Genomic DNA, 22,610 nt, shown 5'->3' on the forward strand with positions numbered 1-22,610 from the left:
CACCTTAATCTTAGACTTTCTAGCATCCAGAACTGTGAGAAAATAAATTTCTTTTCTTTATAAATTATCCAGTCTCAGGTATTTTGTAATAGCAGCACAAAACAGACTAAATCACCATTTCACAATCACTAATATTTAATCAGTTTTCTTTCTCTGTGACATGCTATTCTCTCCTTTCTGAAAGTCTTTATTTTCAATGACAGTACTCTCTGAGTTTTCTTTCTACCTCTGTGGCTCTTCATAAAAAGTGCCTCCTCTCACCAGGTGTCGTCGTTTGAGTGACATCATCTTTAAACCCTTGTGTCTTTAAATCCCTGACACACCGCTGTGATGCCCAGGGAAGACAGGGTGACCTGGAAGTCCAACTACTTCCTTAAGATCATCCAACTTTTGGATGATTATCTGAAATGTTTCATCATGGGAGCAGACAATATGGGCTCTAAGCAGATGCAGCAGATCCGCATGTCCCTCTGCAGGAAGGCCATGGTGCTGCCAGGCAAGAACACCACGATGGTCAAGGCCATCTGAGGGCACCTGGAAAATAACCCAGCTCTGGAGAAACTGTTGCCTCATATTCAGGGGAATGTGGGCTTTGTGTTCATCAAGGAGGACCTCACTGAGATCAGGGACCTGCTGCTGGCCAACAAGGTGCCAGCTGTGGCTCATGCTGGTTCTGTTGCCCCTGTGAAGTCACTGTGCCAGTCCAGAACACTGGTCTGGGGCCCAAGAAGACCTCGTTTCTCCAGGTTTTAGGCATCACCACTAAAATCTCCAGGGACGCCACTGAAATCCTGAGTGATGTGCAGCTGATCAAGACTGGAGACAAAGTGGGAGCCAGCGAAGCCACACTGCTGAACATCTCTCCCTTCTTTGGGCTGGTCGTTCAGCAGGTGTTTGACAATGGCAGCATCTACAACCCTGAAGTGCTTGACATCACAGAGGAAACTGCATTCTCACTTTCTGGAGAGTGTCTGTGATGTTTCCAGTGTCTGTTTGCAGATTGGCTATCCAACTGTTGCATCAGTACCCCATTCTATCATCAATGGGTACAAACGAGTCCTGGCTTTGTCTGTGGAGATTGATTACACCTTCCCACTTGCTGAAAAGGTCAAGGCCTTCTTGGTTAATCCATCTGCCTTTGTGGCTGCTGCCCTTGTGGACACTGCTGCCATGACTGCTCCTGCTGCTGCTGCTACCCCAACTAAGGTTGAAGCCAAGGAAGAGTCAGAGGAATTGGACAAGGATATGGGATTTGGTCTCTGACTAATCACCAAAAAGCAACCAACTCAGCCAGCTTTATTTGCAGAACAAGGAAATAAAGACTTCTTTAAAAAGAAAAAAAAAGTGCCTTCCTCTGGGCATGCTGGCTTGTGCCTGTAGTCTTAGCTACTCCAGAGGCTGATGTGGGAGAATTGCTTCAGCTCAGGAATTCAAGGCTTCAGTGAGCTATGATTGCACCGCTGCACTCCAGCCTGCGCAATAGGGCACGACCCCATCTCTAAAAAAAAAAAAATATAAAAAAAAAAAAAAAAAAAAAAAAAATTCAGTACCTTTAGCTTACGTGTCTTTTGCAACCCTTTAAATGTTGATATTCTCCAAGATTTCATATTCAACTCCTTTCCCATTCTGAATTCTCCTTGAACCATAGTACCTACATTTATGATTTTACCTACTTACCATATATTAATACTTTCATTTTCTATTTACATCTCACACCCCCACACAGAGATACTCAATGACCTACTACATATCACCTCTTGGATGTCCCACAGATAATCCAAATTTATCTTATCTCAAACCAAACTTATCATTTTCTCTTCCCATTGCTAAACCTTTTATTTTCCCCAGTGTCAGCCAAGACGAGTCATTGCCAGCACCACTCATCTTTGCTGATCGATTTTAACCAGAATTATGTTTGTGTTATCCTAGGCTTCTTCTAAAAGCCTGAGTCAGAGCACTCCACAAAAACAACTAATAATACATCAAAGATATTTAAAAGATAATATTCCATGCTGGTGAGGATACGCTGTAAGGAGCACTATCACATACTCTTACGATGGAGTTGTAAATTTATACATTTCTAGAGAGCAATTTGATGATATATATTGTTATCAATATCAGAACATTCCTTTGGAACACTCTTGGGTCTCTGAAATAATGTAGTGGGACAGAGGCCAGACTGGCAATGAGAATCTTAAGAAATCATACTCCTCTGGCCTGCACCAAAGTGAGCAGTAAGCAACATGTCAGGGTGAAAGTCTTATTACAAAACTGGGGGTGATGAAGAAGCAGAAGAACATTTTGAACTGGACATCGCTAAAGAGGTTGGCACAGATCCACAGCACTTCAGCATTACCAAGGGCTTGAAACCCATGAGAATCATGTGAAGCAAGTGGAGTCTATAAATATTCAGGAAGAAATAGTTTGATTTTTTTGGGTGATGCCTCCAGAGCTATGTTTGAATCTCAGAGTGAAGATGATTTGACTCCTTTTGACATGAGCATCCAGGAGTTGGATAATCCAGGGGCAAAACGAATTCTAGAGCTTGACCGGTTTAAGGGGCAGCAGGGACAAAAACGTTTCCAAGACCTGATGGGCATGGATCTGACTACTCACTCAGTGAAGTGCTGTGAGTCTGTACCAACAACCTCTTTAGCAATGTACTGTACAAGAGGAGTCATGTTGTTCACCAATGAAGATAACCCCCATGACAATGACATGCCAAAGCCAGCTGGGCCAGGACCAAAGCCAATAATCACTGAGATACAGGCATCTTCCTTGACTTGATGCACCTGAAGAAACCTGAGGGCTTTGACATATCTTTCTTCTACAGAGATATCACCAGCATAGCAGAGGATGAGGACCCCAGGGCTCACTGAGGAATCCAGCAAGCTAGAAGACCTGTTGAGGCAGGTTTGAGCCGAGGAGATCAGGAAGTGAACACTCAGCAGGTTAAAGCTGAAGCTCAATAAAGATATAGCGCTCTCTGTGGGCATTTATAATCTGATCCAGAAGCCTCTCAAGCCTCCTCCAATAAAGCCCTATTGAGAAATAGCTGAATCAGTGAAAACCAAGACCCGGATATTTAATGTAAATACAGGCAGTTGGCTTCTGCCTAGAGATGCCAAGAGGTCTCAGATCTATGGAAGGTGTCAGATTATACTGGAGAAAGAGGAAACAAAAGAGCTAAAATAGTTTGATGAACCAGGTTTGATTCTCATGGGTTTAAGCCCTTGGTACAGCTGAAGAAGCACCGTTACATGAGGCCCTCCTTGTTTGCGTACTCTGAGGAGTTGCTGATGAATTGGAGCTCAACCCTGTTCAGTGCTCTACTCATCAAGTGTCTGGAGAAGGAGGTCACAGCATTGTGCAGATACACACCCTGCAGGAACATCCCCCCTTATTTTGTGGCTTTGGTGCCACAGGAAGAGGAGTTGGATGATCAGAAAATTCAGGTGCCTCCTGCAGGCTTCCAGCTGGTCTTTTTATGCTATGCTGATAATAAATGGAAGGTGCCCTTTGCTAAAAAAGTCACGGCAACCCCAGAGCAGGGGGACAAGGTGAAGGCTATTGTTCAGAAGCTCCGATTCAAATACAGAAGTGACAGCTTTGAGAACTCTGTGCTGCAGCAGCACTCCAGGAACCTGGAGGCCTTGGCCTTGGCCTTGGATTTGATGGAGGCTGAACAAGCAGTGGACTTGATATTGCCTGAGGTTGAAGCAATGAATAAAAGACTGGGCTCCCCACTGGTAGATAAGTTTAAGGAACTTCTCTACCCACCAGATTACAATCCTGAAGGGAACGTTAGCAACATAAAACGCAATAATGAAGGTTTCAGAAGCAAAAGGCCCAAGGTGGAGTATTCAGAAGAGGAGCTGAAGACCCACATAAGCAACAGCACGCTGGGCAAGTTTGCTGTGCCCATGCTGAAAGAGGCCTGCTGGGGTATGGGCTGAAGAGCAGGCTGAAGAAGCAGGAGCCACTGGAAGCCCTCACCAATCACTTCCAGAACTGACCAGAGGCCATGCGTCCAGCTGCCCTTCCACACTGTAGCCAGGCTACCTGGCCTTGTTCTCAGCCAGTGAAAACAGGTGTCTCCTGATCTAGGAAGAGTCTGCCTGACAGAAGCAGAGGGACTTTATCTTTAGGAGGCTTTCTGTTGCCATGGCAATGGTGTAGCCCTCCCACTTTGCTGTTCTTTACTCTACTGCCTGAATGAGGAGCCCTAACTTTGTACTGTAAGAAAAAAGAGAGACTATACTGCCCTCCTGATGCCAAGTGTCACTCCAGCCAGCATCACAAGGGAGTAAACAATGTGATGCCTTTGTTTTTTTTTGTTTTTTGTTTTTTTTTTTTGAGAGACAGAGAGAGTCCTAGGCTGGAGTGTAGTGGCACAATCATGGCTCAGATCTTCCCCCGGTTCAGGTGAACCTCCCCTGTCAGCCTCCCAGGTAGCTGGGTCTCCAGGCATGAGCCACCATGCCTGGCACTTTTTGTATTTTTTTTTAAGAGATAGGGTTTCACCATGTTGCCCAGGCTGGTGTCAAACTCCTGGGCTCAAGCGACCTGCCTGCCTCAGCCTCCCAAAGTGCTGCAAAGTTCTGGGATTACAGGCATGAGCCATCAAACATGGCATGATGTCTTAAGATCAGTTTATCAGAATGATTTTTCACCAAAGTTTATACTGAACTCATCTTCAAATCACATCATCCATGTTATCCTCTCAAGTCATTTTTCTTCCATGATTATAACAACTCACAACTCATTATGTCAGGAATCAGGGCTGATGATAGAAGTCTGGCTGCAAATGCAGACATCTCTCCCAATTTGAAGGGGTTTATGCTCATGAGTCTCATCTACTGCTAGTTTCTTTCTCTTGCACCTTCTTAGAATGCTAGATATAAGGCCCCAGTCAGCCAGCCTCAAGACACTCTGGTATTTCCGTTGCAATGAGATTTATATAGATCCTAAGTAGCTAATATGAAAACAGCAAAGAATTCTAACTCTATCAAACTATACTGCAATCACAAAAGGAGACTTTCTACTCATTTGAAGGGGCACTTTCTGATGGCACCTGGTGGCATTTTGCATTAAATAAAATTTATTTTGCAGTAAATAAAATGTAATGCAAAATGCCATCAGGCACCACCAGAAAGTGCCCCTTCAAATGAATGGAAAGCTCTATTCAGAGAAATCCAAGAAGCAAAGAATACAGACCACCTGGCGAATGAATTGGAGATATAATGTGGTACTTTAGCCTCTAGGGCCTGGTGCCCACAATGGTGGTGCCTGAAGTGGTGCACCCGAAATCTGTTTAGGGATCTCCATTCTATCTTATGTCTTCTCAACATATATCAGGAATCTCCAGAAATTTATTCTCGATTCCTCCTGAATAAATTTATCCTAAGTCAATAAGTAGAGACATGAGAAAAGATTTGTGGTCTAGGATGTTCAATGCAATATAATTTATAAAAAATTAAAAATATTAGAAACAATCTAAATGTCCAGAAGACATTATAAATTAAAATACTATGAATATTATTCTGCCATTAAAAATTATACATTGGAATAATATGTCATGAAAGTGCTCATAATATAATATTCAATAAAAAATAGGATATAAAAGTGTTTATAAATATCCAATTAAATGTCTAAATATATGTGTGCATTGAAAAAAAGAGTTGAGGAAATAATGGTGAGATTAGAGGAGATTTTCCTGCAATATGTAGTTATTATCTTTAGAATAAAAAAATAGAAGAGACATTAGGTTGTCTCTGACTAATTAATTAGCACCTGGTGATATATAGTTTTTATTTACATGTTCTCTTCCTCCAGTTAGATTTGAATATCCTGGAAAGTAAAGATCTTTGCTATTCTTTAGTGTTTCTGTCATAACACAGAGCTTTTTGCACACAAAGGCAATCAATCAGTAAGTCTGAGGAGAAATAGCTAATACCACCAGTTCAGTGATCACTTCTAGGAAGGCCATATGGTCAATCTGTCAACAAAATGAGTGGTGGCTAACTTCATTCTTCTACAGCAATGAAGATACCAAAATTCCAAGTGTAAAGGAATAGCAATAAAATTAGGGTCACACGCATCTGAGTTCCAATTCCAACTTCACCACTTAATGGCTAAGTGATTTTAACCAAGTTACCTACTTCTGTGAGCCCGTTTGAGCACTAATAATAATACCACTCCTCACAGTGGTTATGAAAATTAAAGAAGGCGGCCGGGCACAGTGGCTCACGCCTGTAATCCCAGCACTTTGGGAGGCCAAGGCGGGCAGATCACGAGGTCAGGAGATCAAGACCATCCTGGCTAACACGGTGAAACCCCGTGTCTACTAAAAATACAAAAAATTAGCTGGGCGTGGTGGCGGGCGCCTGTAGTCCCAGCTTCATGGGAGGCTGTGGCAGGAGAATGGCGTGAACCCGGGAGGCGGAGCTTGCAGTGAGCAAAGATGGTGCCACTGCACTTTAGTCTGGGTGACAGAACAAGACAACGTCTCAAAAAAAAAAAGAAATAAATAAAGAAAGAAAGAAAGGAAGAAAGAAAGAAAGAGAAAGAAAGAAAGAAAGAAAGAAAGAAAGAAAGAAAGAAAGAAAGAAAGAAAGAAAGAAAGAAAGAAAATTAAAGAAGGTACAATGCCTGGCAAATTGTTGGTATTTTCCCTTTTGAAGCATGGCTCATTTTACTGAGAAAATTACTTTGTAAATAATTAAAATTGTCATCAGCTCCCACATTTTATTAAATATCTTCTTTTGAAGAACTCAAAGGATTTAAAATTAAATTTTAAATGATATCTGTTTTGGACAGAATCTATCTACATCTGGAAAACTGGAGGCCAAATTTTTTCTTTTTGCCGAAATTAGATTTTTTGGTATTTTCTTGGAAACCTCTTGCTGTTATATCAAATCTGATTAAGGAGGGACATCCAACTCCCCAGCGACTAGAGTTAACATTGGATACAAAAGGCACATAGAGACCAGAGAGATGAGTAATATGTTTCAGCTCATTTATTTTCAATAGCTTCTCTAGGCAGGAGAAAAGGAAAATGGAAGGAACTTGTAAAGAATGACAAGTTTTATGAGGCAAAAAGATATCACTTTCATGATGTAATAGTAGGAAGGAAGATTACCTTTGATAAAATAGTTATCTTAGAACTGTAGTTAGAAATGGAGTGAAATGGAGTGACATTTCTTTTGTGTTCCTTCCTTACAGTATGAGGATATTATAATGAATTTAATAAGGTCATATGAAAATTTATTTTTTTATTATTATACTTTAAGTTCTGGGATACATGTGCAGAACATGCAGGTTTGTTACATAGATACACATGTGCCATGGTGGTTTGCTGCACCCATCAACCCTTCATCTACATTAGGTATTTCTTCTAATACTATCCCTCCCCTAGCCCCTCTCCCCCTGGCAGGCCCCAGTGTGTGATGTTCCCCTCCTTGTGTCATGAGTTCTCATTGTTCAACTCCCACTTATGAGTGAGAACGTGCAGTGTTTGGTTTTCTGTTCCTGTATTAGTTTGCTAAGAATGATGGTTTCCAGCTTCATCCATGTCCCTGCAAAGGACACGAACTCATCCTTTGTTGTGGCTGCATAGTATTCCATGTTGTATATGTGCCACATTTTCTTTATCCAGTCTATCACCGATGGGCACTTGGGTTGGTTCCAAGTCTTTGCTATTGTGAACAGTGCTGCAATAAACATACATGTGCATGTGTCTTGAATGGACCCAGCATCATTTGTTGAAAAGACTATATTCTGTGTGGATTTCAATTTGAAAATTTTATATAACAAATATTGTATCTATATTTATAACTATGATTTCTCTTTATGTTTGTAAGGCTTAGCAATTAGGATATGCTATCAATTTATCATTTTAAGGCTGATTTTGTCTGTTTTTTAATGTCAAAGTATTTATTTTACCTCAATTGTTGGAAGAACTCATTGGTTGGAGCAGCTAAACCTAGATCTTTGTGGAGAGATAATGTAAAAAATCTGTAATAGGTATTTGATTTTCTACTTAAATCTATTCACTGATTACTAATTTGCTCAGTTTATTTTCTGGAGTCAATTTTTAGTCATTTATATTTCTCCAGAAAATTATACATTTAAAGGCATGTTTTATTTTTACTAATATAAAGCTACATTTAATATTCTGTTAAATGTGTAAACAATTCTTGTAAATACTGTTTTTCATTTGTAGTTTTGGTATGATTTTTGTTTTCCTATTGTTATGGTCTGTATATTTTATAAAATGAATGTCTTTGATTCTGTTATCTATTGCTGTGAAACAAATTACTCCAACACTTAGTGGCTTAAAACAACAAACATTTAGTATCTCATGCAATTTCTGAGGCAAGGAAATCTGGGGGCAGCTTGGCTGGTTCAACATCTCTCACAACGTCACAGTCAAGCTTTTCTTCCTGGGCTGCCATTGTCGCAAGGCTTGGCTGGGGCTGGAGAATCCACTGTTAAGCTCACTCACTTGGATACCGACAGAGCTCGATTCCTTGCTAGCTCTTGGCTGGAGGCTACATTTTCTTTCTTTCTTTCTTTGAGACAGAGTCTCCGTCTGTTGCCCAGGCTGGAGGGCAGTGGTGCGATCTCGGCTCACCGCAACCTCCTCCTCCCGGGTTCAAGCAATTCTCCTGCCTCAGCCTCCAGAGTAGCTGGGATGACAGGCGCCCGCCACCACGCCCAGCTAATTTTTTGTATTTTCAGTAGAGACGGGATTTCACCATGTTAGCCAGGATGGTCTTGATTTCCTGACCTCATGATCCGCCCACCTCGGCCTCCCTAAGTGCTGGGATTACATGCGTGAGCCACCGCGCCCGGCTGGAGGCTCCATTTTTTTTTACCGTGCAGTCCTCTCCATAGAACTGTTCACAATATGGCAACTTGCTTTTCACTCCTTTCCCTTTCTCACTCCTCTTTTCCAGCAATAGATCAGAGAGAGAGAGAGAGACAAAGACACAAAGAGACAGAGAGAACAAGAGAGCTCAACGTGGAAATTATACTCTTTCAAAGTCTAATCTTAAAAATGACTTACCATCACTTCTACATCCGCTATTGTTCAAACAGACTAACCCTGGTATAGTGCGTGTGGGAGGAGACTTCCCAAGAGTGTGGGTACTCGGAGGCAGGCAGGGTCATTGAGGGTCATCTTGGAGGCTGCTCACCACTGATCCTGGTTATATACATATTTTATATATATATTATATATATTTTATATATTATATGTATTACATATATTTTGTATATATAATTTATATGTAATATAATATATAAAAAATATATATAATTTATATATATAATATATGTATTTTTTAAGACAGAGTCTCATTCCATCACCCAGGCTGGAGTGCAGGGGCACGATCTCGGCTCATTGCAGACTCCGCCTCCTGGGTTCAAGCGATTCTCCTTCCTTAGCCACTGAAGTAGCTGGGACAACAGGCATGTGCCACCATGCCTGGCTATTTTTTGAATCTTTAGTAGAGATGGGGTTTCACCATGTTGGCCAGGCTGGTCTCAAACTCCTGAGCTCAAGGGATCCACCCGCCTTGGCCTGCGAAAGTGCCGGGATTACCGTCGTGAGCCACTGCGCCCAGCCTGGTAATAGTTTTGTTGTGAATTCTATTTTTTTCTGATATTAATATTACTTTCTACTTTTGATTTGTGTATTTACATATATATGTTTACATGATTTTTATCTTTATATTTTGAAACTTTTAAAATGTCACTATTTGGCTGGGTGTGGTGTCTCAGGCCTGTAATCCCAGCACTTTGAGAGGCCAAGGCAGGTGGATCACTTGAGGTCAGGAGTTCGAGACCAAACTGGCCAACAGGGCAAAACCCCGTCTCTACTAAAAATGCAAAAAAAAAAAAAAAAAAAAAAAAAACAATTAGCAGGGCATCGTGGCACATGCCTATAATCCCAGCTACTTGGGAGGCAGAGGCAGGAGAATCTCTTTAACCCAGGAAGCAGAGGTTGTGGTGAGCCAAGATCATATCACCAAACTCCAGCCTGGGCAACAGAGTGAGTCTCCGTCTCAAAAAAAAAAAAAAAAAAAAAAATATATATATATATATTTTTTTTTTAAATTAAAATGCCACTCTATTTTAGCAAAACATGGGTTTTGTTCATTGAATCTGAAAGTCTTCAGTTTTCCATAGAAGAACCGAAAACATTTAAATGTACTGTCCTGATACTTGGCCTTACTTCTTATTCCTCTTATTTTCAAAAACATTGTTGAATTATATTTGTGTCTTTATTAAGATGATGTCCAAACAGGAGTTTAAAGTTTCTTCTGTATAATCATGGAACATTCTCTGAACTGGCACATTGTAGACACTCAATAAGTATTTGTTGAATCAGTGATACAGATAGATGGATGGTTGGTTGAAAGAGGAATGATGCCGCTTTGCTAGGGGAGGTGACTGTAGGACTCCCTCCCTCAAAGTAGTCTGTTAAACAGGGAAGTGGCTGCTTGGTTATCCGAACAAGTATTCACTCCATATTTTGAGCTAGACATAATCATTGAAAGAGAGCTAGAATGCCTTCCTGTTGACTTCCTGGCCTGCTGGGAATTTTTGCTTCCTTCTCCCCCAGCCATCCAATTTTTCAAGAAAAATTTTCTGTTTGCCAGCTTATTTCCCCAACTCCCCTACTCTTTTGTCTTTCCTACCCTCTAAAGAGAGTCTAGGTCTCACAGGTGATCTTTTGTAGCTCTGTGATGCCTAATAATAGAACAGAAAAGGAGATGGGGAAGAACTGACAGAAAGACTAAAGAAAGGAATTAACTAGCGAGTTTAAGTGGAGCTGCCTAAGGATGCAATGCAGGAAAGAAAAAAAACACACACAAAAAAATGGATGGGGACTACATGCTGAAGGGACTGAAGTCAAGAGGGAGAATGTGGGCTGCGAGTCAGCCAATGAGAGATTCCAAAAGGAATAGAAAGTGCTGAGAAGACAAAAGCACATGTAGCCTGATAAGGGCATGGTGACCAGGAGCTCAGGTCCCTCAGAAATGAGTGTCTAGTTCATGCCATCAGGTAAGCTACTAAGACTAGCAGAGCTGCAGCCTGATATAGGAGGAATCCAGACGGATAATGGAGGAAGGAGATGATGAGTATCAGTTGCAGCCCTGGGACTGGTGCAGAAGCAGGGGTGGAGTTCCTCCTATTAACTTCCCCTATTGTAGATTTCACTGGGAAGAGATGCCTCTTGGTACAGTGGAGGAACTGCTCCTTGAATGTATTCAAGTGGCGCATTTGGCTCCTTGAAGTGGATCCAAGTGGCACATGGGATAGATGGTGGTAGAAACAGAGATGTGCATCTCAGAAGGACATGTTGTCCTTCTGCCAGTTATAGTTCTGCCAGTAGATAGCCTCTAGGGCTCAGCCCCTTCAGGGATTCTTTTAGCTGCAGAGGTGCAGCTTAAACAGGTGGCCTTAAGGTGGCCCTTAACAAGTGGCCTTAAACAGGTGGCCTGAAAAAGGTGGCCTTAGCTAAGGCCACCACCCCCATCCCCTCAAAGGTTGGCATGCAGTGACTGATGGAGGGCCATGTTCACCCTAAGTGAGGCAACTCCAGCAGGCACCTACAGCTTCCTGTGGAGTTGGCTAAGGCAATCAGGTCTGCATCACAACCTGACTTCTCCCTCTGCTCAATTGTTTTCCCCTTCTTTTCACAGCTGTTGGTCCCAAGGGATACCCTAGAAATATACTAAACGCTAAACATTGTTTCAGGTCTGCTGTTGGACAACTCAACCCATGGCAGTGCTCTGTAAGACTACGGAGATTTTGTGGGATTAAAACTAGTAGAGAGTATGAAAGCCTGTTTTTTTTTTTTTGGCAGATGCAGTATTCTGAGAAATGGATTAACATGATTTGAAATGGTGGCCAAGAAATATGATTCTTGTTGTTTCATTGGAAGGCCTGGAAGTGTAAGAGGCTAAAATATAAAAATCTCTTTGTATTGACTTATTTTTCTCTTGTTATGGCTGATACTTTCCTGATCCTTTGCATTTTAAATAATTTTTGTTAGGATGTTAGACATCGTAAATATTTTATTGAAAGTCTAGATTTTGGGCTGGGCGTGGTAACTCATGCCTGTAATCCCAGCACTTTGGGAGGCCGAGGCGGGCAGATCACGAGGTCAGGAGATCGAGACCATCCTGGCTAACACGGTGAAACCCCGTCTCTACCAAAGATATAAGAAATTAGATCGTAGGCATCGCGTCATAGAGGAACTACGTCTTCCAGAACCCTCGCGCCCTGCGTCGTGCTGGCACTTTTACCGGCCGGGCCTTAGAGCGCAGCCTGTAGCCGGGCGCCATCTTTGACGCTGGCAGTCTTGGTTTTCTGCTAGTGCTGCTGCTGCTGGGAGGACGACGGACGGCAGCGGCCAAGCAAGAAGACGTGGCAGCAAGCGGGAGTCGGGGATAGTGTCATCGGTTCGGGTCCCACTACTTTGGAGCTTGTCTCAAACTCCACATACAGAAAGCCACCGACCTTATTCCGGTATCCTACGCCCATTCCCCACCCTCATTACACTCCCACCCCTGGCCCTCAGCGTCAACAGGGACACTTCCGTTCTCCTTGTAGGATTGGTGAAACCGTAATGAAGAACACCCCTAAACTCCCATAATCGGTGCGGATTCCTATGGGGAAGGCCTATATTGTTGACATCTTCCAGGCCTTGGTTCTGGACCTTGAGAAGGAGGCTGTGGAACTAGAGATAGCGATGCTTTTTAGGATTTGGGGATATTCCCTGCCCAAAAAATTCCTGGAAAATTGACTAGTATTAGGTGTGAAGAAATCTTGAAGACCAGAAATTGGATCTTACTGAAAAACTGATTTTTTTTGTTTTTCAGATTATATTGTTCAGCTATGGAAGATGGATTTTTTTTCATGATCCTTTGACTCTCAAGTTCGTCTTTAAGTGAACTCTTTTTGTTTTGTTTTGTTTTTGAGGAGATAACTAACCCTAGCTGTCTCCAGTCTGACAAAGGTTATTTGAATGGACTTAATCTCCCAGTAGTTGGGAGATGTTTTAAAAACACATGCTGTGTTTGAATTGTGGCTGAGAGGTTTTCTTGGCAATGTGAGGAGGAAAATTTTTTCTGCCTCATTATTATTAATTCATGGATTGAGTGTTGGTTCGACCTACAGGCATAATAGATTGGAACTCAGTGAAGACACAGACGTTCCTGTTGAGAGCAACCAGCTAATGATTACAGTTTAAAGACGATTTCTGTGATCAAGTTGTCATTTGGAAGATTAAACCCATTTCACGAGGACTTGGAGCCTGGTCCTTGCTTTGAGGAAGCAGTGGCTTGTTTCAAGAAGCCACTTCTGATCTAAGAATCTACCCAGCATGCCTAATCAAGGAGAAGACTGCTATTTTTTTTTCTATTCTACATGTACCAAAGGTGACAGCTGCCCATTCCGTCACTGTGAAGCTGCACTAGGAAATGAAACTGTTTGCACATTATGGCAAGAAGGGCGCTGTTTTCGACGGGTGTGCAGGTTTCGGCACATGGAGATGGATAAAAAACGCAGTGAAATTCCTTGTTATTGGGAAAATCAGCCAACAGGATGTCAAAAATTAAACTGCGCTTTCCATCACAATAGAGGACGATATGTTGATGGCCTTTTCCTACCTCCGAGCAAAAGTGTGTTGCCCACTGTGCCTGACTCACCAGAAGAGGAAGTGAAGGCTAGCCATCTTTCAGTTCAGCAGAACAAATTGTCTGTCCAGTCCAATCCTTCCCCTCAGCTGCGGAGCGTTATGAAAGTAGAAAGTTCCGAAAATGTTCCTAGCCCCAAGCATCCAGCAGTTGTAATTAATGCTGCAGATGATGATGAAGATGATGATGATCAGTTTTCTGAGGAAGGTGATGAAACCAAAACACCTACCCTGCAACCAACTCCTGAAGTTCACAATGGATTACGAGTGACTTCTGTCCGGAAACCTGCAGTCAATATAAAGCAAGGTGAATGTTTGCATTTTGGAATAAAAACTCTTGAGGAAATTAAGTCAAAGAAAACGAAGGAAAAATCTGAGGAGCAAGGCGAGGGTTCTTCAGGAGTTTCCAGTCTTTTACTCCACCCTGAGCCTGTTCCAGGTCCTAAAAAAGAAAATGTCGGGACTGTGGTGAGGACAGTAACTCTCTCCACCAAACAAGGAGAAGAACCCTTGGTTAGATTGGGTCTTACTGAGAGACTGGGGAAACGAAAATTTTCGACAGGCGGTGACAGTGATCCTCCATTAAAGCGTAGCCTGGCACAGAGGCTAGGGAAGAAAGTTGAAGCTCCAGAAACTAACACTGACGAAACACCAAAGAAAGCTCAAGTTTCCAAGTCTCTTAAGGAGCGATTAGGCATGTCAGCTGATCCAAATAATGAGGATGCAACAGATAAAGTTAATAAAGTTGGTGAGATCCATGTGAAGACATTAGAAGAAATGCTTCTTGAAAGAGCCAGTCAGAAACATGGGGAATCGCAAACTAAACTCAAGACAGAAGGACCTTCAAAAACTGATGATTCTACTTCAGGAGCAAGAAGCTCCTCCACTATCCGTATCAAAACCTTCTCTGAGGTCCTGGCTGAAGAAGAACATAGGCAGCAGGAAGCAGAGAGACAAAAAAGCAAAAAGGATACAACTTGCATCAAGCTAAAGACTGATAGTGAAATTAAAAAAACAGTAGTTTTGCCACCCATTGTTGCCAGCAAAGGACAATCAGAGGAGCCTGCAGGTAAAACAAAGTCCATGCAGGAGGTGCACATGAAGACGCTGGAAGAAATTAAACTGGAGAAGGCACTGAGGGTGCAGCAGAGCTCTGAGAGCAGCACCAGCTCCCCGTCTCAACATGAGGCCACTCCAGGGGCAAGGTTGCTGCTGCGAATCACCGAAAGAACATGGAGGAAAGAAGAGAAGAACCTTCAGAAAGGACATGAAGTTGATTTTCAGAGCAGTATTAGAATAGAAGGTACAGAGGCTTCAGTTGAGACCACAGGAGTTGACATCACTAAAATTCAAGTCAAGAGATGGGAGACCATGAGAGAGATGCGCATGCAGAAACAGCAGGAGAGGGAAAAATCAGTCTTGACACCTCTTCAGGGAGATGTAGCCTCTTGCAATACCCAAGTGGCAGAGAAACGAGTGCTCACTGCTGGGCCAGGAATCACATGGCACCTGACCAAGCAGCTTCCCACAAAGTCATCCCAGAAGGTGGAGGTAGAAACCTCAGGGATTGGACACTCATTATTGAATGTGAAATGTGCAGCACAGACCTTGGAAACAAGGGGTAAAGCTGAACCCAAAGTGAACGTGAAGCAATCTGTGGTTAAAGTTGTGTCATCCCCCAAATTGGCCCCAAAACGTAAGGCAGTGGAAATGCACCCTGCTGTCACTGCCGCTGTGAAGCCACTCAGCTCCAGCAGCGTCCTACAGGAACCCCCAGCCAAAAAGGCAGCTGTGGCTGTTGTCCCGCTTGTCTCTGAGGACAAATCAGTCACTGTGCCTGAAGCAGAAAATCCTAGAGACAGTCTTGTGCTGCCTCCAACCCAGTCCTCTTCAGATTCCTCACCCCCGGAGGTGTCTGGCCCTTCCTCATCCCAAATGAGCATGAAAATTCGCCTACTCAGCTCTGCCTCAACAGGAAAGCCCCCACTCTCTGTGGAGGATGATTTTGAGAAACTAACGTGGGAGATTTCAGGAGGCAAATTGGAAGCTGAGATTGACCTGGATCCTGGGAAAGATGAAGATGACCTTCCGCTTGAGCTATGAGAAATGATTGATAGCTGAAGGTGGTAGTGAGGACACTTAAAAAAAAAATCGCCAAAAAACTGGACTTAGTTTCATCTATTGTAACATTTACCTGAGATGATCATTTCTTTAGTCTAGAATTTGCCCCAAATCAGAAGTATACCTCTGAATTATCTGTATGTGTCCTGGATTCCTTGGGGTCAGATTTTTTAAGTTACTTTATAACCATTTTGTCCATTTGATGCCATTGTTTATCATCTTTTGAGAAAAAAGTTCTGTCATACCCTTCTCTCCACAAAAAAGAGACTGAGAGGGAGATCAAGTGAAAGGGTGCAAGCAAACGTAGTGACTCCTTGAGGTGTTTGTCAGTTTTGGCTTTTTTCTCCTTTGTTGTATTCTTTATGTATTGTCTTGATGTACTTAATATTACCTGAGTTTGAAATGGATGAAGACAGCTGCTACCATTAAGGACCAAATTTTATGCTACCACTAAACAAAAATACCCACTCAGTCTGTGTTAAATTGTATGTCTTTTTAAAGGTATTTAGAGATTCAACTAAGCTTTAAAGAGGGCCGAGCAGCTCAGGAAGCCTGTAATGTGGGCATAACTCTTTGGACCTGATCTTGATGCTTCTGCTGCTCTGTTGGCCTCTGAAGAGCAATATCTAATTTATTATTACTGTAATTTTTTAAAAGGCTTTAAAGTGCCTCAGGGGTCCCCTGAAACTAATTTTCTATTTCTGGGATTCCCTGGATTCATTATATGAGATGGTGACATGATTAGAGGGATTCTTTTTTAGTATGAAAATTGTCCCTTTTCTTCTTCAGTACTTGCCTCCTTGCTGGCATTGAATTAACACAGGGACAAAATTTGGTTAATTTTTTATTTCTAATTCTCCCAACAAACCCCTGTTGCCCAGTATTTATTTGGTGGCCTTTAACCACCTGAGGGAAAAAATGAGCTTATTCAAGCTGCCAATATTTATCTATGGGCTGTAGCAGTACACTGAATTGTACTGTGCCAGGGATATTGAGATGCTCTGGGGGTGTATTGTATACCTGCCAGTTTTCTTCATTTCTGAATTGAGTTTTCTTTTCTTGATGTTGGTTTCCTTCATATCACCTCAAGGTTTAGATTTGTGAAGGAATAAGCATGATGGAAATAATAGTCTTGAAAGGAGCTATGTTGTATATAATCAGGAGGAAGAGGAAGGAAGGACTTACCCATTTTGATATTTTGCTGTAGGTGGCCAGTTTTGTTTCTCATAGGGAAATCTGACCCACCTGTCATGTTGGCTCCTAAGGAACTGCTGTTGTAAGCGGCTCATCAAAAGTTGAACTTCACGTAGCCTTGTTGGGAATATGGAAAAGGAAGAAAGCCACAGGACTGCCCATTCAGTCTTGTTAAGATTGGGATGATTCTGCACAAGCAAAAATGACTTGAAATTTATGTATCGACACACCTCTACCAATCCATCTTCAGCTGACTGAATGTTGTATGATAGCCCTTCTCCAAAGCAGGGGTAGAATGTTCAGGTTTCACCACGGATTTTCTACTTATTTCACTTTTGGAATCAGCTTACAGATTCCAGGTCCCTTTTGCATATATTCTTTATTCTTTTGCTTTTTAAAAAAATAAACTTGTATTGGTCAATGTTTCGTGTTCCACATTATTTGAACCATTTGCCCTTACAGAAAGAGAAATACTTGTTTGTGTTTTAAATAAAACTGATGTAGGAAAAAAAAAAAAGAAAGAAAGAAATTAGCCAGGCGTGGTGGTGGGTGCCTGTAGTCCCAGCTACTTGGGAGGCTGAGGCAGGAGAATGGCGTGAACCTGGGAGGCAGAGGTTGCCGTGAGCTGAGATCGTGCCACTGCACTCCAGCCTGGGCAGCAGAGCAAGAGTCCGTCTCAAAACAGAAAAAAAAGAAAGTCTAGATTTTGTAGTCTTCCTCTGGAAAGCTGAATTTTGTTTTGCCAGGGAGTTAAGTTACTTACCATTCAACCTGATCCTTTTTAAGCGTATTTTTAAGTTGGGGAGTATGCGTCTAGAGTAAGTTTTTCTTTAGGGCTAATTTAATTATCCTTTTGAAGCACGCCTCTTCAGGAGGCTCGAGGGAATATTCAGGGTGGTCAGCAATGCCTCCATTCTGGCTGGCTGCAACTCAACCCCCAGCTCACAAATCCCAGTAGCTGTTTTTGCCTGGCCTCATAGAGTTTCATTCCATGCATATGTAGCCTAATATTCAATGAAGGACTCAGGATAGCTGCCTGTATAGATTTCTGGAGTTCTTTCTCTCTGTGCCTCACATTTCAGCTCTTTTAGCTCCTTTAACTCTGATCTCTGTCTATTAAATTCAGTAAGTTGGATCTGCCTTGTCATGGTCCCTCCTCTCTTACTGCAGTCTTGGAAGTGCCTACATCCAGAAAGCCATGTTGGTTCTAGGGCTTACCTCATTTCTTTTCCTGTTCTGAAGACTCACACTTCTGTGCTGTGTCTGTTTTCTAACGTCTGAAAACAGCTGTCTCATGTATTTTGTCCAATTTCCTAGCTGTTTACAGCAGAGAGACAGATTTGGTACCAGTTATTCTATCACATTGAGAAGTGATAGTCCCTAAACTTGCTCTAAACATGTTTAGGTTTAATGTGAACAACTAATGTTTCCATTTTCAGTTTCTCTTAGCAGTTTTCAGGAGCTTCAATCCATTAATTCTCAAATACATCCATAAATCACTTGGAATATCTTAATGCATTGTATGAAAGATAATTCCTCCTCTGTACCCATCATCACCACTCTTCCTTTAAATTGTGGGATATGTTTTTCTGAGACTGTGGCTTTAGTGTGTACGAGAAAAATTCAGTTGTTATCCCCTCATTTTGGGGAGTAAAAATCATAAGAATGAGGAGCATTATAGTATCTAATCTTGTCCAACAAAAACCTAGGTAACTTTGGAAGTTTTCTTCTCTCTCCCCCACTCTCCCACTTCTGTGTGTGTATAAGTGTGTTTATTGAATAAAGAGCCTTTTATTTTTATTTATTTATTTATTTGAGATGATGTCTCACTGTCATCCAGGCTGGAGTGCAGTGGTGTGATCTCAGCTCACTGCAGCCTCCACCTCCCGGGTTCAAGTGATTCTTCTGCCTCAGCCTCCCTAGCAGTTGGGACAGACTACAGGCACATCCCACCACGCCCAGCTAATTTTTTGTATTTTTATTAGAGACAGGGTTTCACTTGTTGGCCAGGCTGGTCTTGAACTCCTGACCTCAGGTGATCCACCTGCCTTGGCCTCCCAAAGTGCTAGAATTACAGGCGTGAGCCACTGCCTCAGGCTGAATGAAGAGCCTTTTAGATAATGTCTTGCCTGACAAGTTTAAAACAACTTTCTTACCAGATATGTCATAATAAAAATCTCCAAGAAATTTTACTTAGGGTACATCTCAATGGGCCATTTAATACTATATCAATAAACTTTATTACATAATAAGATCTTGGTGTTTATCAGAAAGGGATTTGAGCCAGGGTGTTTTAAGTTGGTTAGTATCTTGAGTGAGAAAGATCTCTGTTTTCATTAGCCTTCTCAGAAAAAATTCCCCCTATTTATCAGGAATGCAAATGTTTCAGATTGAAGTGGGTACCCAGACATAGCTCAACATTGCACAAACAGGTGCCAAGGGGAATCTGTTTCCTTTTCTATCTAACTCCAACTCCTTTGAATTTTTTTGACAGGTACTTAGAAAAACTGGGATTGACAAAGTGATACAGTTTGAGTTATATGTTGCCATAGAAAGAGGCAAGTTGGCAATGAATAATTATTTTGGTAAATCATTTCAAGATAGCTTTGAGGAGGTCCTCAAAGCTTAGTATTATACATAGAGCAAGAGGATTATATGAAGTATGAAGAGAAAATTTCTTCTGATTTTCTAAGGAAGATATTGTTTAAGATCCAAGACTAGAAAACCAGTTGAATAATGTAATAGTAGTGCTTGGGCGAATCAAACCTTTTGGTGTGTTAAGTTTAAATTCTCAGGAGGATCGGGAAATCCATGGAACCAGATGGCTCCTAATTGTTTACAAGGAGAAAAAAGTCATGCAGAGGTTGAGAATTGCATGGTATTAAAACCTGTAGGGTTAAAAAAATTAGAAAAAACTAATGTGGAGTTTGGAGTATTTCAACTGGTAATCAAATACAGAATGTTATGAGATAGCTGATGAGATATTCTTTCGTTAGATTTCCTCAAATAAATAAAGGCTGTTGATGGTTCCATCAAGACAGTTTTGCGTGTAGGGAAATAATTAGCATGTGTTTTATTTCCGTTAACATATGTTCGTAATTGCACCCATACACTTCCTTAGAAGGGGAAAGTTTGCAGGCCTCTGAAATGACATTTGTACTTCCATAGCAGAATTCAAAACCAACACTATAGAAAGCATCTATAGCTGCCTTAAAGAAAAAAATTGGTGAATCAGCCAAGGGTGATGGGAAACATGGGGCCTGATAGACTTGTCATATCTTGTTACAAATGTTCTCAAAAAAGCATTATTCATGTGCCTCTGGTTCCTATGACTAGATATCAGATATCACCAAGTCTCTGTCACTGAGGAGCTTATAGCTTAAAAGGGGGACTTTTAAATAAGTAAACACACTAGTAGACATTAATCAGCTCACCAACCCCAAAATACTGGAGCATTAGGAAGAACTGAATTCGAATCTTCGCTCTGGTACTTAAAGTGTGATTATGGGAATGTGTTTTAATTTTAATGAACATCAGTTCCCATCTCAGTTAATAGCAACCAAGCTTCCCGGTAAAAATTCTATGGTTACCCTTTATGTATCCTTCCCCTTGCCTCTTACTGCCAATTTAGCAGCACGTCCAATTGATCCTACTTTCAAACAGACGTGACTACTTCTCTCCCTTTCACAGTGACATCCAAGGCCCCAACATCTATTACCTAGACAATTGGCCTCCAGTCTACTTCTACTTTTGTCTTCCTCCCCTTGATCCCTGTTCAATTTTTCTTGGTTGAATAGCCATATTGATCCTTTCAGTATGCATTGGATCACAATACTATCTTGCTCTAACCCCTTCAGGTCCCTCCCATTGCACTGGACTATACAAACTCTTGGCTGGGCGTGGTGGCTCATGCCTGTAATCCCAGCACTTTGAGAGGCCAAGGTAGACAGATCACTTGAGGTCAGGAGTTCGAGACCAGGCTGGCCAACATGGTGAAACCTCATCTCTACTAAAAATACAAAAATTAGTCAGGCAAGGTGGCATGTGCCTGTAATCCCAGCTACTCGGGAGGCTGAGGCAGGAGAATTGCTTGAACCCAGGAGGCAGAGGTTGCCGTGAGCCGAGATCATGCCACTGCACTCCAGCCTGGGTGATGGAGTGAGACTCTGTCTAAATCTATCTATCTATCTATCTATCTATAGATATAGATATATCTGGGATTAGTGGTGACCAGCTTCCAAGATGACCCTCAATGATCCTGCCTGCCTCCGAGTACCCACACTCTTGTGAAGTTCCCTCCCTCACACACTATGCCAGGGTTAGTCAAAAACAAAAACAAGGAAATAAAAAAACCCAAACTCTTCAGTATGCCCTTCAAGGCTCCATGTGACCTTGCTGTGTCTACCTCTTCTGCCTCATCTGAAACTTAGCTCTTTCCACACCCTTCTCATTCTGCTACAGTCATCTAGTTCTTACTGTTCTATGAGCAGCTCATTTGCTAAGTTCATTTCTTCTCCAAGGAGTGGCTCCATTTCTCGAGCGATTCCCATTTCCACTGGCTGGTTTATCATTATCATATAAGCTCCATGTCTAACTCAAGTGTTACCACTTCAAATGGGTTTTCACCATCCTAGCTAAAAGAGCAGCCACTGTCTCTCTTGCTCTGTTTTATATCTTCATGGCAATATTGCCAACTGAAATTTTATTATTATTATTTTAAAATATTATTTATTTCTTACTAGAAGGTTAGTTCTGTAATGACCAACTTTTCCTGTCTTGTTCACTATTGTTTTCCAAGCACATAATTGATACCCATTAAATATCTGTCAAATGAATACATAATTTTTAATGGGGATGATGAATAAAATATTATTTTTTGAGGAGGGAATAAAAGAACATACGTATATCTATAAATACTACACTTGATCTTAGCCAAAAGGCCGAGAAGTGATACGTATATCTATAAATACTTAAAAAGTATGAAGTACTACAATATTAATATTCATAGATATATAACTAAAAGGGTTGGATGGTAAACAAAGTACTTGGACATGTTTCTGGTAAGTTTCTCTATGAGCTGGTTCATAAGTTTTACATTTAATCCTATTTTCTATGTTAAAGGAGGATAAGTGAGTTTTACCCATTGAACAAATAGACCCATTACTCATATTTCACAATTAGCTGCTTTATGCATATTTGACCAATGTTGCACTTTAAGCAATTACAGATAACACTTAGTCCTGGACTTACAGATGGTTTGACTTATGGATGGGGAACGCAGTAGAATATTGTGTTCCCAATAACGCTGCCTATTTACAAAAGCAGCGTTTCCATCCTTTTCATTAGTTAAAAGTGAATAGTTTTTACTAATTAAATTAATATTTAATATTTAATTTGTGTCAATTAAATATGCACAAATTCTGCACAACCCTCAGCCCCCTTTTGCAGATTCTGATATGACAGTTGAGTATTATTATATGAGTAATGATAACTGTCAGGGCCAATGTTGGAAGCAACCATGTGACCTACTAATACAATATTTATCCTCTGTCCCTTTGATTTTCTGTTTAGTAGGCTCTCCAAA

At 41.5% G+C, this 22,610-nt stretch overlaps 1 protein-coding gene and 3 pseudogenes across 1 annotated transcript; 3 read left to right on the plus strand and 1 right to left on the minus strand.

Annotated features, from left to right (window-relative positions):
- The first annotated feature begins 326 nt into the window (after positions 1–326).
- LOC100990541 (large ribosomal subunit protein uL10-like) lies at positions 327–2,012 on the plus strand (annotated as a pseudogene).
- Positions 2,013–2,025: 13 nt separating this feature from the next.
- LOC100990876 (X-ray repair cross-complementing protein 6-like) lies at positions 2,026–5,051 on the plus strand (annotated as a pseudogene).
- A 5,623-nt stretch (positions 5,052–10,674) lies between these two features.
- Positions 10,675–17,800, plus strand: LOC117977176 (zinc finger CCCH domain-containing protein 11C). The gene is made up of 2 exons (XM_055107931.2): positions 10,675–12,543; positions 12,897–17,800. The coding sequence occupies exon 2, from the start codon at positions 13,400–13,402 to the stop codon at positions 15,812–15,814; it is 2,415 nt and encodes an 804-aa protein (XP_054963906.1). The 5' UTR covers positions 10,675–12,543; positions 12,897–13,399; the 3' UTR covers positions 15,815–17,800.
- A 4,075-nt stretch (positions 17,801–21,875) lies between these two features.
- On the minus strand, positions 21,876–21,978 carry LOC129395154 (U2 spliceosomal RNA; annotated as a pseudogene).
- Between the last annotated feature and the right edge of the window lie 632 nt (positions 21,979–22,610).

Source organism: Pan paniscus, chromosome 1 (genome assembly GCF_029289425.2).
Source record: "Pan paniscus chromosome 1, NHGRI_mPanPan1-v2.0_pri, whole genome shotgun sequence".
NCBI classification, from domain to species: Eukaryota; Metazoa; Chordata; class Mammalia; order Primates; family Hominidae; genus Pan; species Pan paniscus.